Consider the following 12,106-nt stretch of genomic DNA (forward strand, 5'->3'; position numbering starts at 1 on the left):
ATTTAATGCAAATTTTGTTTACTTTAGTGACTATGTATTTAGAGGTTGCAGTTCAATGGCAAATATAGTATTACCAAAAAAATTATATTCGCAATTTTGGAGACTTTTTTGTGATTGTGTGTCTTTAACAAACATTACATTTCCTGTTAAGGTAACATCAATCGGAAAATCTGCTTTTAGTGGTTGCTCATCTTTAACAAATATTACAATTCCTGATACAGTTACATCAATCGGAAAATCTGCTTTTAGTGGTTGCTCATCTTTACTTCACCTCACTTCCACCATTTCGTCTTATGACAGAAGTATTTCATTTTTCATGCTTGTAATCACATCATTTACTTCCGACTTCTTTGCATAATTTTCATCAACATAAGTTTTATCTGCTTTAAGGTCTAAACATCCTGAAACCCATCCTGTATCAGCTTTAACTTTAAAAGTCTCCGATGTCCATTCATGATACCATTCAACCTTTTCTTTAATTTCATTATCTTTTTCATCAACATAAGTTTTATCTGCTTTAAGGTCTAAACATCCTGAAACCCATCCTGTATCAGCTTTAACTTTAAAAGTCTCCGATGTCCATTCATGATACCATTCAACCTTTTCTTTAATTTCATTATCTTTTTCATCAACATAAACCAAATTTGCCTTCTTATTTAATTCACTATCCACATATTCCTTATCCACCTTCTTCATTATGTCGTTTAGGAAACCTTCTATGAATTCCTCATTTAAATTAAATCTTCCAATCTTCAAAACTTTAGGAAATGCATTTAATGCGTAATATCTCTGTTCTTCTGGTGGAATTGATGTTATATCATCTGTTATTCCTTTAATTTTTGAATTCATAAATAAAATTTCTTTTATATTTGATATCACTGCACCACCTTTGCAAACGAATTCGAAATGGTCATTTTTCAATACTATCTCCAAATCTCCATATTTCAACCTTTGCGTTTGTTCTGCCGTCTTTGAATTATATGCATATATGGCGTATGTAATGGTTTGAAGGACCTGGGCGTTTTGTGCCTTAAGTTGTTGTGGTTGCTGTTGTTTATTCATTTATTACGATTTAAAAATAAATATTTAATCCATTATCTCATCAGCTATTTTTTCTATTTGAAATTGCCATAATATTTCATTCATAAATTCTAAATCACAATCAAATAGGTCAGTTATTCTAAATTTAATATTTGATAAATCTTTTGAATGAAGAATAAATGAATTCCCGGATAATTGAAACGGATATGATAAAGAAAATGTGTTTAAGTTGATGGATAAAATGTTTTGTATTGATGGGTAAGAGTTAGGGTCTAATGTTTGATGTGAAAATCTCATTGGGGTATTAACTTTATCACATTTGATTAAAATGAAATTGGAACCAGTGTCAGAATACAAAACATCCCCAACATCTTTTTCAAAATTTAATATCCCCAACAATGAACGAAAATGAGGAGTACAAAATTTAATTTTCAGCGGGAATTTAATAAGGTTATTTATTTCATCAAGTTCAAAAAGTTTATCAGGTTTTGATTTAAAATTTTCTTCATACCATACGATAAATGATTCATTTAAATAACTTAAAATCATGTTAATATCCCATTTCGTTATCACATTATTTATAAACATATCACACATTTTTTCATGGTCATCTTTAATAAATGATATATAATCTGAAGGGTCTAAAAGAATGGGATTAAATTTACCACTCACAGAAACGAGAGTAACATTATAAATTCCACCAACTGTTAAATTTAATTCACAACTATTATTCGAAATAATATTGATAATTGACATTTTTATTACGATTAAAAATATGGTAAAGCGTTATTTTCCAGTGATAAATAAAACTAAAATAAGATTACCTCAAGAATTCATAAATTCAACGAATAAGAAATTCATTCATGTTATAAATTTTAGTGTTTTCAGAAAATATGAGTCAATGTCATATTCATCAACAGGTTATATTTCACTTCATTCAAATTTAGTTCAATCAAACCCATATAATGACCATTTCATAAGATTTTCAGATGGTATTAAAAATGTAATTGATAGATTAAAATATGAACAGATTGACAATATCGAATTTTTGGAATTTTGGTTTAAATATCCCGATGGAAAAAAGATTGAAGTTAAAGATAAAGCTGATACTATAACAAAAACAATTACAATGACTGATCCAGATAGTGGGGAACAAAAAGAAATAAAACAAACAATAGAAACTGGTGAAAGGTCAATTATTATTGATTATGATTCAAAGGATTATTATTCAATAATGTTAATGCTTGAATATTAAATAGCCTTAACAAAGAATTTTTCAAGTGATATTTTATATTCATCAACTATTTTATTATAAATATCATTATATGTTAAATGAAGTTCAGTTGTTGTTCCATTCTTTGTTATCTTAATTGTGCTAATATCCTTTATAGGATTTATTTTTGCAACTGTTCCGCAGCATGAAACCTCATCATCTATGAAAAATTGAATCTTAACGTCTGAATCTTGAACATCACAAAGAATGGCGATAATGTGAATTAATGATTCATAAGGTAAAATAATTAAACCGGATTGGTCAATTAAATTTATTATTGAATCATAATTATTAATTATTATATCACGGTAAATTTTCATTAATTCAAAATTAATGTCTATTTTATATGGGTTCTCGATGTTTGATGAAAGAGGTGGGGGGTATGTTGGATAAGTGGGAATTTCAACGGGTTCTTTACCAGGTTCAGATAAAATGATTGAGTCTCCATTCTCATGGTTTTCTTCATTCTCCTCATTCTTCGGTAAGTCACGAGTTAATAAATTTGGTTGAGTTGCTGACCTTGTTAATTCAGGGCTAAAATTAACTTTAACATTTTGAATAATTCGTGATTTATCATCATTTACGTTATAACCAACCGTAATCTCTGCTTTTGCGTTAGTGTTCTTTTGACTAGTGAAACGTCTTCTCATTTATATTCGAATAAAAAAAATATATTTAAACTTTTATTTTGCTGGAACTTTTGAATCTATTATTTCCTGTATTTGTTCTTGAAGTTGATTTTTAGCTGTTTCATCGAAATTAATAGACCGAATATATTCATTAATTGCATTCTTATAATCAACTGATTTCTCAAATTTTCTTCTATCTGATTCCTTAACTAAATCATAAGTTAAACCTCGTTGCTGATATAATGGTTTCTTAATTAAATCTTTGAATGCTTGAGATAAAGCACCTGATGCAATTCTTGCTACTATAATTGGTTGGAATTGCTGTTTAAGTTCATCTTTAACATTTGCGAAAACTGGATCGAATAAAGCAACTTTAAAGAATTTCTTAGCTGAAATTTCAGGTCTAATATTTGCATATTGACCATCAAACTGGTTAGAATATCGTGGTAATCCATCCGGTCCCTCTTCAATAGCATTTAATTCTTCATTGAAATAAGAATATGGATTATGACGGTATGAATTAATTGGACCATTTTCACCTTCTCCAATGTATTGTTTAACAGCTTTTCCATTTTCATCAAATTGCATAGGATAATGTTCATTATATGCTTTACGTTTAGGATAATCAGATACAGTTAATTTATAACCATTTATGACTTTAATATTACCTTGACCATCAGTAACGAAAACTTCATTTATACCATCAGGTTTTCCATTTGGACCCGTAATGTCTGCTTCGTGTGCTTCCCAATTTGGACCATGACGTTTGGCATATGCTTGAGCTTCTGGTAATGTTAAAACATTTCTCATTTGTTTAAACTTTCTTGAAGACCAGCAACAATATGAACTAATTCTTTCATTCCATCGGGAACTTTCATGGTTCTATTATATGCACCCTTTTTGTTTGTTCCTTGTTTTAATGGAACCTGTAGAAGATTTGCCATTTCTGTCATGTTTAATTATAAATAAAAAAATAAAAATTAATTATAAAAAGTTAATCAAATTTAACACCTCCTTTATTTAAATCAACTATTATTTTTCCATGTTCACCTAATTGATATTGTGTGTAAAGTTCATTAATGCTCATTGGTAAATTCACTTGATAAAGCATAACGTTCAACTGTTGACGACTAAACCCATTGAAAATGAAAAGTGTTGATAGATTTGATTTAATGTTTGTGCTTAATGCTTTGAAATATTGAACAGCCATAAAGAATGAACACTGAATGTGTCGACATTGAGTTAATAACTGATTAAAATATGATTTCTCATTTGTTATTAGTTTTGATTTCACTGCATCATCTAGAAAAATGAGTGAATGCAAAAATTCTCTATCAAAATTTGAAAATAGAAAGTGTTTCAAATAATTCATCCCGTTGTTTATCAATAATTTTATCCTCTAATCCTTGCTTCTTGATTGTATTATATAATTCTTTATACATTAAAAAGTTTTTTAAATAATCTTCTGCTTCTTCTTGTGATAAATAAATAATTGGAATTTTGATTAAATGCTTTAAAGATTCAAATGTATCATCTGAAGGTGAACCTGAACGGTTGATATAAATTAACACATGTGAATAGGGGGAAGTGTTAGCAATAATGATAATTTGTTTTAATATCGTTAATGTTTTACCTTTATTTGTTTACCAATTGCTGCAGTGATTGAATTTAAGTAACATTCAGAATATGGAATTTTCATTAATTTTTCCTTAGATAGAGCATTTCTATTATCACTCAATGCTTCATTAATCATATCATCTACGTATGTAATTATATACTCCTGCTAATTCTTCATAAGGGGTGGATGAATTTAAATCCATTTAATCAAAAATAAATTTATAATTTTAAACATTTCTATTCATCAATATTTCATCATATGAACTTCTATACTGTGGTGGTGTACCTGTTGGATGATATTTCAAACCTTCATCCGGTCCATGTCCAATATGTAGTCCTAGTAAACCAAACCTGAGGAGGATTTGTCACCTTTGAACAGTAAGTGTCATTTACACCCTGAATGATTGGATAAGCTTTCACTTGTACTGTAACTTGTGAGTTGAAAGTTTCTAATCCATCAAAGAATATACCCGCTCCATCACGTTGAACTGGAATAGTGCATAAGAACGAAGTTTGGTCTTTCCATGTTCTAGCTAATGGCGCGCCATCATCTGCATTCAATGGTCTAGTTAATGAGTCCTCGTATTCTTCTGTGCATTCATTCACTCCATCTAAATCAGAAGCTTGAAGCATACGTGTAAAGAATATGTCGCCCACTGTGGTCATCGCTTGATCGGGGAAGTTTCTGGAATCTATAGTGACCTGAAGACCTCGAAGCATTGGATTTTCTAAAACTGTTCTTTGCATTGCATTCTTCGGAAATGTTAACACAACATCTGTAACATTATGAAGAGCGTATGAGAAATCTGAGCTAATACCTTCAGGAGTGATGCAACCTCCATTTAGTGAACGAACGTCAATATGTTGAGCTGGAATCATGAATGGATCTTCCTTACTAAATAAACGTGGTATTGCTTTAACTGATTCTTCAATTAAACCGTATCCTGGTGTAATACGTTTATCCTCTAAAACTTCCATCTTTGTGCATGAAATAATAACGTCATCAACTGTTGCCTCAGCAGATGTAGCAGCTAAGCTTGTAATTAATTTGGTAGGAAGTCCGATTTGTTGGAATTTGCGATCATATTTATAAACATGATTCATAATCTTTTCATAATTTTCATCAGTTATCTTTTCATAAACGTAATTTTGTAAATCAGCAACTCTTAACGGGTCAACCTGACAAAATACTAAACTATCCCTGAAAACATAATATTTAAGAATGATATCACCAAATGATTTAGGATAATCATCGAACGCCTGAAATGCTAACAAATCATTTACCGGAATAATCATATCAAAAGTGACATCAACTTCTTCATTTGCTTTCTTGAAAACTTCTGAAGGGTCAATATATTTACCACATACCGAGTTATCATATTTTTGAACATTATTATATAACGAATGAACAAACTTTTTAACTTTCCTTTCTGATTTTGGTTTATATGTTGCAAATGCGAAAGATTCACGGCGCAATCCATTTGAAGATAACCGGCATCACCTCTTTCAGTTTCTACTTCTAATTGTTTAAAGTTTTGATTTGATGATTTGTAACCAACGAATAAACGCATGCATTTAAAAGCGGCATCACATGTGAAAGCTTTATTTGAAACTAGAGTTACTTTAACTTTACGCTTAATATATGTGTCACCTAATTGGTTCACATCATGAGCTGGATTTGTAATTCTTAAATGAGTTTGTTTATCATCAAAATATGGAGTATCAGAGTCATAGCATGAACTTTCAAGTTCTCTATAATATCTTCTTCCGTCATTCTTTGCGAATATTTCATTTATCTTTTCGAATGAATGAAACACATTTCCATTAATTGGTTTAGTGTTTGGCACTAAATAGTTAGTCGTCATTTATTAATAAATAAAAATTCAAAATTAAAAGATGAAAATGAATTTTTAATTTTAATGAAATAATTAATTATGGCTGCAGGTATATTTAAGAAACTGTGGGATAGAGTAAAAAGAGGAGCGAGTAAAGTTTGGGAAACAATGAAGAAGGGAGCAAATTGGATATTTAAGAATAAAGAAGCAATTAGTGACGTAGCTGAATCAATAACACCAAAAGCTGCCCAACTAAGATAAGAGAAATTTTAAATAAAGGAGAAAAGTTTATCAAAGACTACAACCAATACTAAGATAAAAATAATATTTATTTTTCCACTATCTACCTCCTATTTTATTAAGTATTCCTTCAGCTATTCCACCAATTGCGTTACCTGCTTGTGCTCCCATCGCCGGATTACCTGCTTTAGTACCTAATACTCCACCTATGATAGTTCCTGCCGTTTTCGCTACTGGTGCCAAAAAGTTTGCAACAGGTTTAATAACCTTTTTATAAACCCAACCCGCAGCTTTCTTAATTCCATCCCATAATTTTTTAAAGAATCCTGCCGCCATTTCTGATTTAATATTAATTAAAAAATATATTTCATCACTTATATTCTAATTTTTATTTAATGATAAATGAAACCGATTTTAAAAATAAATGAAACAGAGGAAGAAATAAATGAAAGTGAAAATGTTCAACAAAAAATAAACGTTGTTAAACCAATTACTGAAATAAAAATTTTTTCATCTGTTGAAGAATTTAATGACTATTATGCTAATAATAAAAAATTATTTGAAGAATTGACAACGTGTAAATTGAATAAAATGTTTAAAGTTAATGGATTCAAAATTTCAAAAATAAAAGGAGTGGTTAGTTTGAAATCTATTCCTCAATCAAGAATCACCTCATTAATGAAAATAGATGATTTAACAAAAAGAATAGAAGAGATTGAAGAAAGAATGAATCAAATAATTGATTTCATAAATTCAAATAATCATTAGTTTCTAATTTCTTTTTACCCGTTTATGAGGTCTTTGATTATGACTCCATTGATTCCATTCAGGATTTAAACAATGTTTAATTAATCGCGGAATATCTGACATCATCTATATATAGCTTCTTTTATAAAAGATAAAAAAATTAATTATTTTAAAATTAATGTTAATTTTTTAATGATTTATAAATAAATATATTTTAATGCATCGTCTATATATAGATGTAACAAAAAAAGTCACACAACCCTTCATACCCTACTACTAATTTTTTCTTACGTTTTTTAAGTCATGAATTCGTAAGAAAGCGCGACATTATTAAATAAATTAGTAATAAATATTATATACTAAACACATTTTAAAAAATTAATATAAATAGTATAAAAGATGAATTGTAATAGAATTACCAAAAATTTTGCTAATTATTCTGATTTTATAATTTCATTATGATATGAAGTAATAAATATATTTAACATTTGTACTAATTGGTCTTTTTAAGTTCATGGAATGGTGAAGCTTTGTTCTGGACTGCACTTAATATTTCAAATTAGATTTTATCAATTTATGGCACATATTTCACGCTTTCAGTATAATGTTGAATCAATATTAAAATATCTTAAATTTGAATAACATTACCATTAGTAGTAGGATATGAAGGGTTGTGTGACTTTTTTTGTTACATCTATATATAGACGATGCATTAAAATATATTTATTTATAAATCATTAAAAAATTAACATTAATTTTAAAATAATTAATTTTTTTATCTTTTATAAAAGAAGCTATATATAGATGATGTCAGATATTCCGCGATTAATTAAACATTGTTTAAATCCTGAATGGGTTAAACTTCAATTTAAAAATGAAGATTGTGAATTATTAAATGAATATGAAAGCCAAAATAAGCTAATGAGGTATAAATATAATGATAAAGAATATTTAATTTCATGGAATCAATGGAGTCATAATCAAAGACCTCATAAACGAGAAGAAGAAATTGAAAATAATGAAATGGAAATCATTGATGACATTAAAGAGGATGGAATTCCTAAATTTTGTAGAAAAACCTTTAGACTAAGTTAGGAGCATATAAACGTAGAGTATTAAATCCTGAATATCTTAAACATATATTTAAAAAGGAAGACTGTGAATTATTAAACGCTAATGAATATGAAAATGCTAAATCAAAACTGAGATATAAATATATTGGAAGTGATGAAAGGTGTAAAGATAAAGATAAAGTTTATTCAGTTTCATATAATAACTGGCACACGTTAGGGATAAGAAAACATTTAGGAGATTATGGGAAATGTTCTGAATTCTTTAAATCTAGTATATACGAGAGAGTAAAAGAAATTAGAAATAATTATTTTCATGAATAAAATAAAAAAATTTTTAAAAAATAAACTTTAAAAATTCATGTCTTACATTTTTGAATAATTTATTTTTTTAATTCGTAAGAAATGAACGGAAAAAAATTCGTGACTGTGAATCAATTACTGGATAAACTTTCACCAATTCTCACCCAGGTTAAATAAGTAGACGTTTATTTTGATGATTACATACAAAGTTTATTTTATAAAGGTAAGTTTAATATTAAACCTATTGCTTTTGCATTTGATGGTAAATTAATCGAAAATTCAAAAATTTGGGAATTAATTCCGGATATTGAATTTATAACAAATATTAAGGATAAATGGTTTAAACAACAAAACCACCTCACTAAAGTTCTTTGTAGATTAATGATTAAAACTGAGGAAAAAGAATTTAACGGGTTTAAATATCATCCATGTAAAATTTTAGAACTTGGTAACGAAAAACTTCAGAAAAAATTAAACGAAAGACTATCAAAAATAAATTGAAAGAGTAAATAAACTCGCTAAAGGTAATGGTAATGATGATGATGAAGAAGAATTTGATGAGTTCAACATTGAACTTTAAGAAACTAATGATTATTTGAATTTATGAAATCAATTATTTGATTCATTCTTTCTTCAATCTCTTCTATTCTTTTTGTTAAATCATCTATTTTCATTAATGAGGTGATTCTTGATTGAGGAATAGATTTCAAACTAACCACTCCTTTTATTTTTGAAATTTTGAATCCATTAACTTTAAACATTTTATTCAATTTACATTGTCAATTCTTCAAATAATTTTTTATTATTAGCATAATAGTCATTAAATTCTTCAACAGATGAAAAAATTTTTATTTCAGTAATTGGTTTAACAACGTTTATTTTTTGTTGAACATTTTCACTTTCATTTATTTCTTCCTCTGTTTCATTTATTTTTAAAATCGGTTTCATTTATCATTAAATAAAAATTAGAATATAAGTGATGAAATATATTTTTTAATTAATATTAAATCAGAAATGGCGGCAGGATTCTTTAAAAAATTATGGGATGGAATTAAGAAAGCTGCGGGTTGGGTTTATAAAAAGGTTATTAAACCTGTTGCAAACTTTTTGGCACCAGTAGCGAAAACGGCAGGAACTATCATAGGTGGAGTATTAGGTACTAAAGCAGGTAATCCGGCGATGGGAGCACAAGCAGGTAACGCAATTGGTGGAATAGCTGAAGGAATACTTAATAAAATAGGAGGTAGATAGTGGAAAAATAAATATTATTTTTATCTTAGTATTGGTTGTAGTCTTTGATAAACTTTTTCTCCTTTATTTAAAATTTCTCTTATTGGGGCAGCTTTTGGTGTTATTGATTCAGCTACGTCACTAATTGCTTCTTTATTCTTAAATATCCAATTTGCTCCCTTCTTCATTGTTTCCCAAACTTTACTCGCTCCTCTTTTTACTCTATCCCACAGTTTCTTAAATATACCTGCAGCCATAATTAATTATTTCATTAAAATTAAAAATTCATTTTCATCTTTTAATTTTGAATTTTTATTTATTAATAAATGACGACTAACTATTTAGTGCCAAACACTAAACCAATTAATGGAAATGTGTTTCATTCATTCGAAAAGATAAATGAAATATTCGCAAAGAATGACGGAAGAAGATATTATAGAGAACTTGAAAGTTCATGCTATGACTCTGATACTCCATATTTTGATGATAAACAAACTCATTTAAGAATTACAAATCCAGCTCATGATGTGAACCAATTAGGTGACACATATATTAAGCGTAAAGTTAAAGTAACTCTAGTTTCAAATAAAGCTTTCACATGTGATGCCGCTTTTAAATGCATGCGTTTATTCGTTGGTTACAAATCATCAAATCAAAACTTTAAACAATTAGAAGTAGAAACTGAAAGAGGTGATGCCGGTTATCTTCAGATGGATTGCGCCCGTGAATCTTTCGCATTTGCAACATATAAACCAAAATCAGAAAGGAAAGTTAAAAAGTTTGTTCATTCGTTATATAATAATGTTCAAAAATATGATAACTCAGTATGTGGTAAATATATTGACCCTTCAGAAGTTTTCAAGAAAGCAAATGAAGAAGTTGATGTCACTTTTGATATGATTATTCCGGTAAATGATTTGTTAGCATTTCAGGCGTTCGATGATTATCCTAAATCATTTGGTGATATCATTCTTAAATATTATGTTTTCAGGGATACTTTAGTATTTTGTCAGGTTGACCCGTTAAGAGTTGCTGATTTACAAAATTACGTTTATGAAAAGATAACTGATGAAAATTATGAAAAGATTATGAATCATGTTTATAAATATGATCGCAAATTCCAACAAATCGGACTTCCTGCCAAATTAATTACAAGCTTAGCCGCTACATCTGCTGACGCAACAGTTGATGACGTTATTATTTCATGCACAAAGATGGAAGTTTTAGAGGATAAATGCATTACACCAGGATACGGTTTAATTGAAGAATCAGTTAAAGCAATACCACGTTTATTTAGTAAGGAAGATCCATTCATGATTCCAGCTCAACATATTGACGTTCGTTCACTAAATGGAGGTTGCATCACTCCTGAAGGTATTAGCTCAGATTTCTCATACGCTCTTCATAATGTTACAGATGTTGTGTTAACATTTCCGAAGAATGCAATGCAAAGAACAGTTTTAGAAAATCCAATGCTTCGAGGTCTTCAGGTCACTATAGATTCCAGAAACTTCCCCGATCAAGCGATGACCACAGTGGGCGACATATTCTTTACACGTATGCTTCAAGCTTCTGATTTAGATGGAGTGAATGAATGCACAGAAGAATACGAGGACTCATTAACTAGACCACTGAATGCAGATGATGGCGCGCCATTAGCTAGAACATGGAAAGACCAAACTTCATTCTTATGCACTATTCCAGTTCAACGTGATGGAGCGGGTATATTCTTTGATGGATTAGAAACTTTCAACTCACAAGTTACAGTACAAGTGAAAGCTTATCCAATCATTCAGGGTGAAAATGACACTTACTGTTCAAAGGTGACAAATCCTCCTCAGGTTTGGTTTACTAGGACTACATATTGGACATGGACACCGGATGAAGGTTTGAAATATCATCCAACAGGTACACCACCACAGTATAGAAGTTCATATGATGAAATATTGATGAATAGAAATGTTTAAAATTATAAATTTATTTTTGATTAAATGGATTTAAATTCATCCACCCTTATGAAGAATTAGCAGGAGTATATAATACATACGTAGATGATATGATTAATGAAGCATTGAGTGATAATAGAAATGCTCTATCTAAGGAAAAATTAATGAAAATTCC

At 29.0% G+C, this 12,106-nt stretch overlaps 3 protein-coding genes and 1 pseudogene across 4 annotated transcripts, besides 2 other annotated features; all 4 read right to left on the minus strand.

The window, feature by feature from the left end:
* The first annotated feature begins 299 nt into the window (after positions 1–299).
* Positions 300–5,361: a mobile genetic element.
* On the minus strand, positions 2,293–2,964 carry TVAGG3_0883680 (uncharacterized protein; the record flags this gene model as incomplete). The annotated part of the gene is made up of 1 exon (XM_001319510.2): positions 2,293–2,964. One exon carries the CDS (start codon positions 2,962–2,964, stop codon positions 2,293–2,295), a length of 672 nt encoding a protein of 223 aa, XP_001319545.2.
* Positions 5,362–5,757: 396 nt separating the features above from the next.
* On the minus strand, positions 5,758–6,425 carry TVAGG3_0883690 (annotated as a pseudogene). The gene has a single exon. A coding segment is annotated over exon 1 (668 nt).
* Positions 6,426–6,734: 309 nt separating this feature from the next.
* TVAGG3_0883700 (N-acetylmuramoyl-l-alanine amidase family) lies at positions 6,735–6,971 on the minus strand (the record flags this gene model as incomplete). Its single annotated transcript, XM_001316612.2, has 1 exon — positions 6,735–6,971. The coding sequence occupies one exon, from the start codon at positions 6,969–6,971 to the stop codon at positions 6,735–6,737; it is 237 nt and encodes a 78-aa protein (XP_001316647.1).
* A 3,055-nt stretch (positions 6,972–10,026) lies between these two features.
* On the minus strand, positions 10,027–10,242 carry TVAGG3_0883710 (uncharacterized protein; the record flags this gene model as incomplete). The annotated part of the gene is made up of 1 exon (XM_051250527.1): positions 10,027–10,242. One exon carries the CDS (start codon positions 10,240–10,242, stop codon positions 10,027–10,029), a length of 216 nt encoding a protein of 71 aa, XP_051086002.1.
* A 1,134-nt stretch (positions 10,243–11,376) lies between these two features.
* Positions 11,377–12,106: part of a mobile genetic element that runs on past the window's edge.

The sequence above is a fragment of the Trichomonas vaginalis genome, chromosome VI (assembly GCF_026262505.1).
Source record: "Trichomonas vaginalis G3 chromosome VI, whole genome shotgun sequence".
Classification (NCBI taxonomy): domain Eukaryota; phylum Parabasalia; order Trichomonadida; family Trichomonadidae; genus Trichomonas; species Trichomonas vaginalis.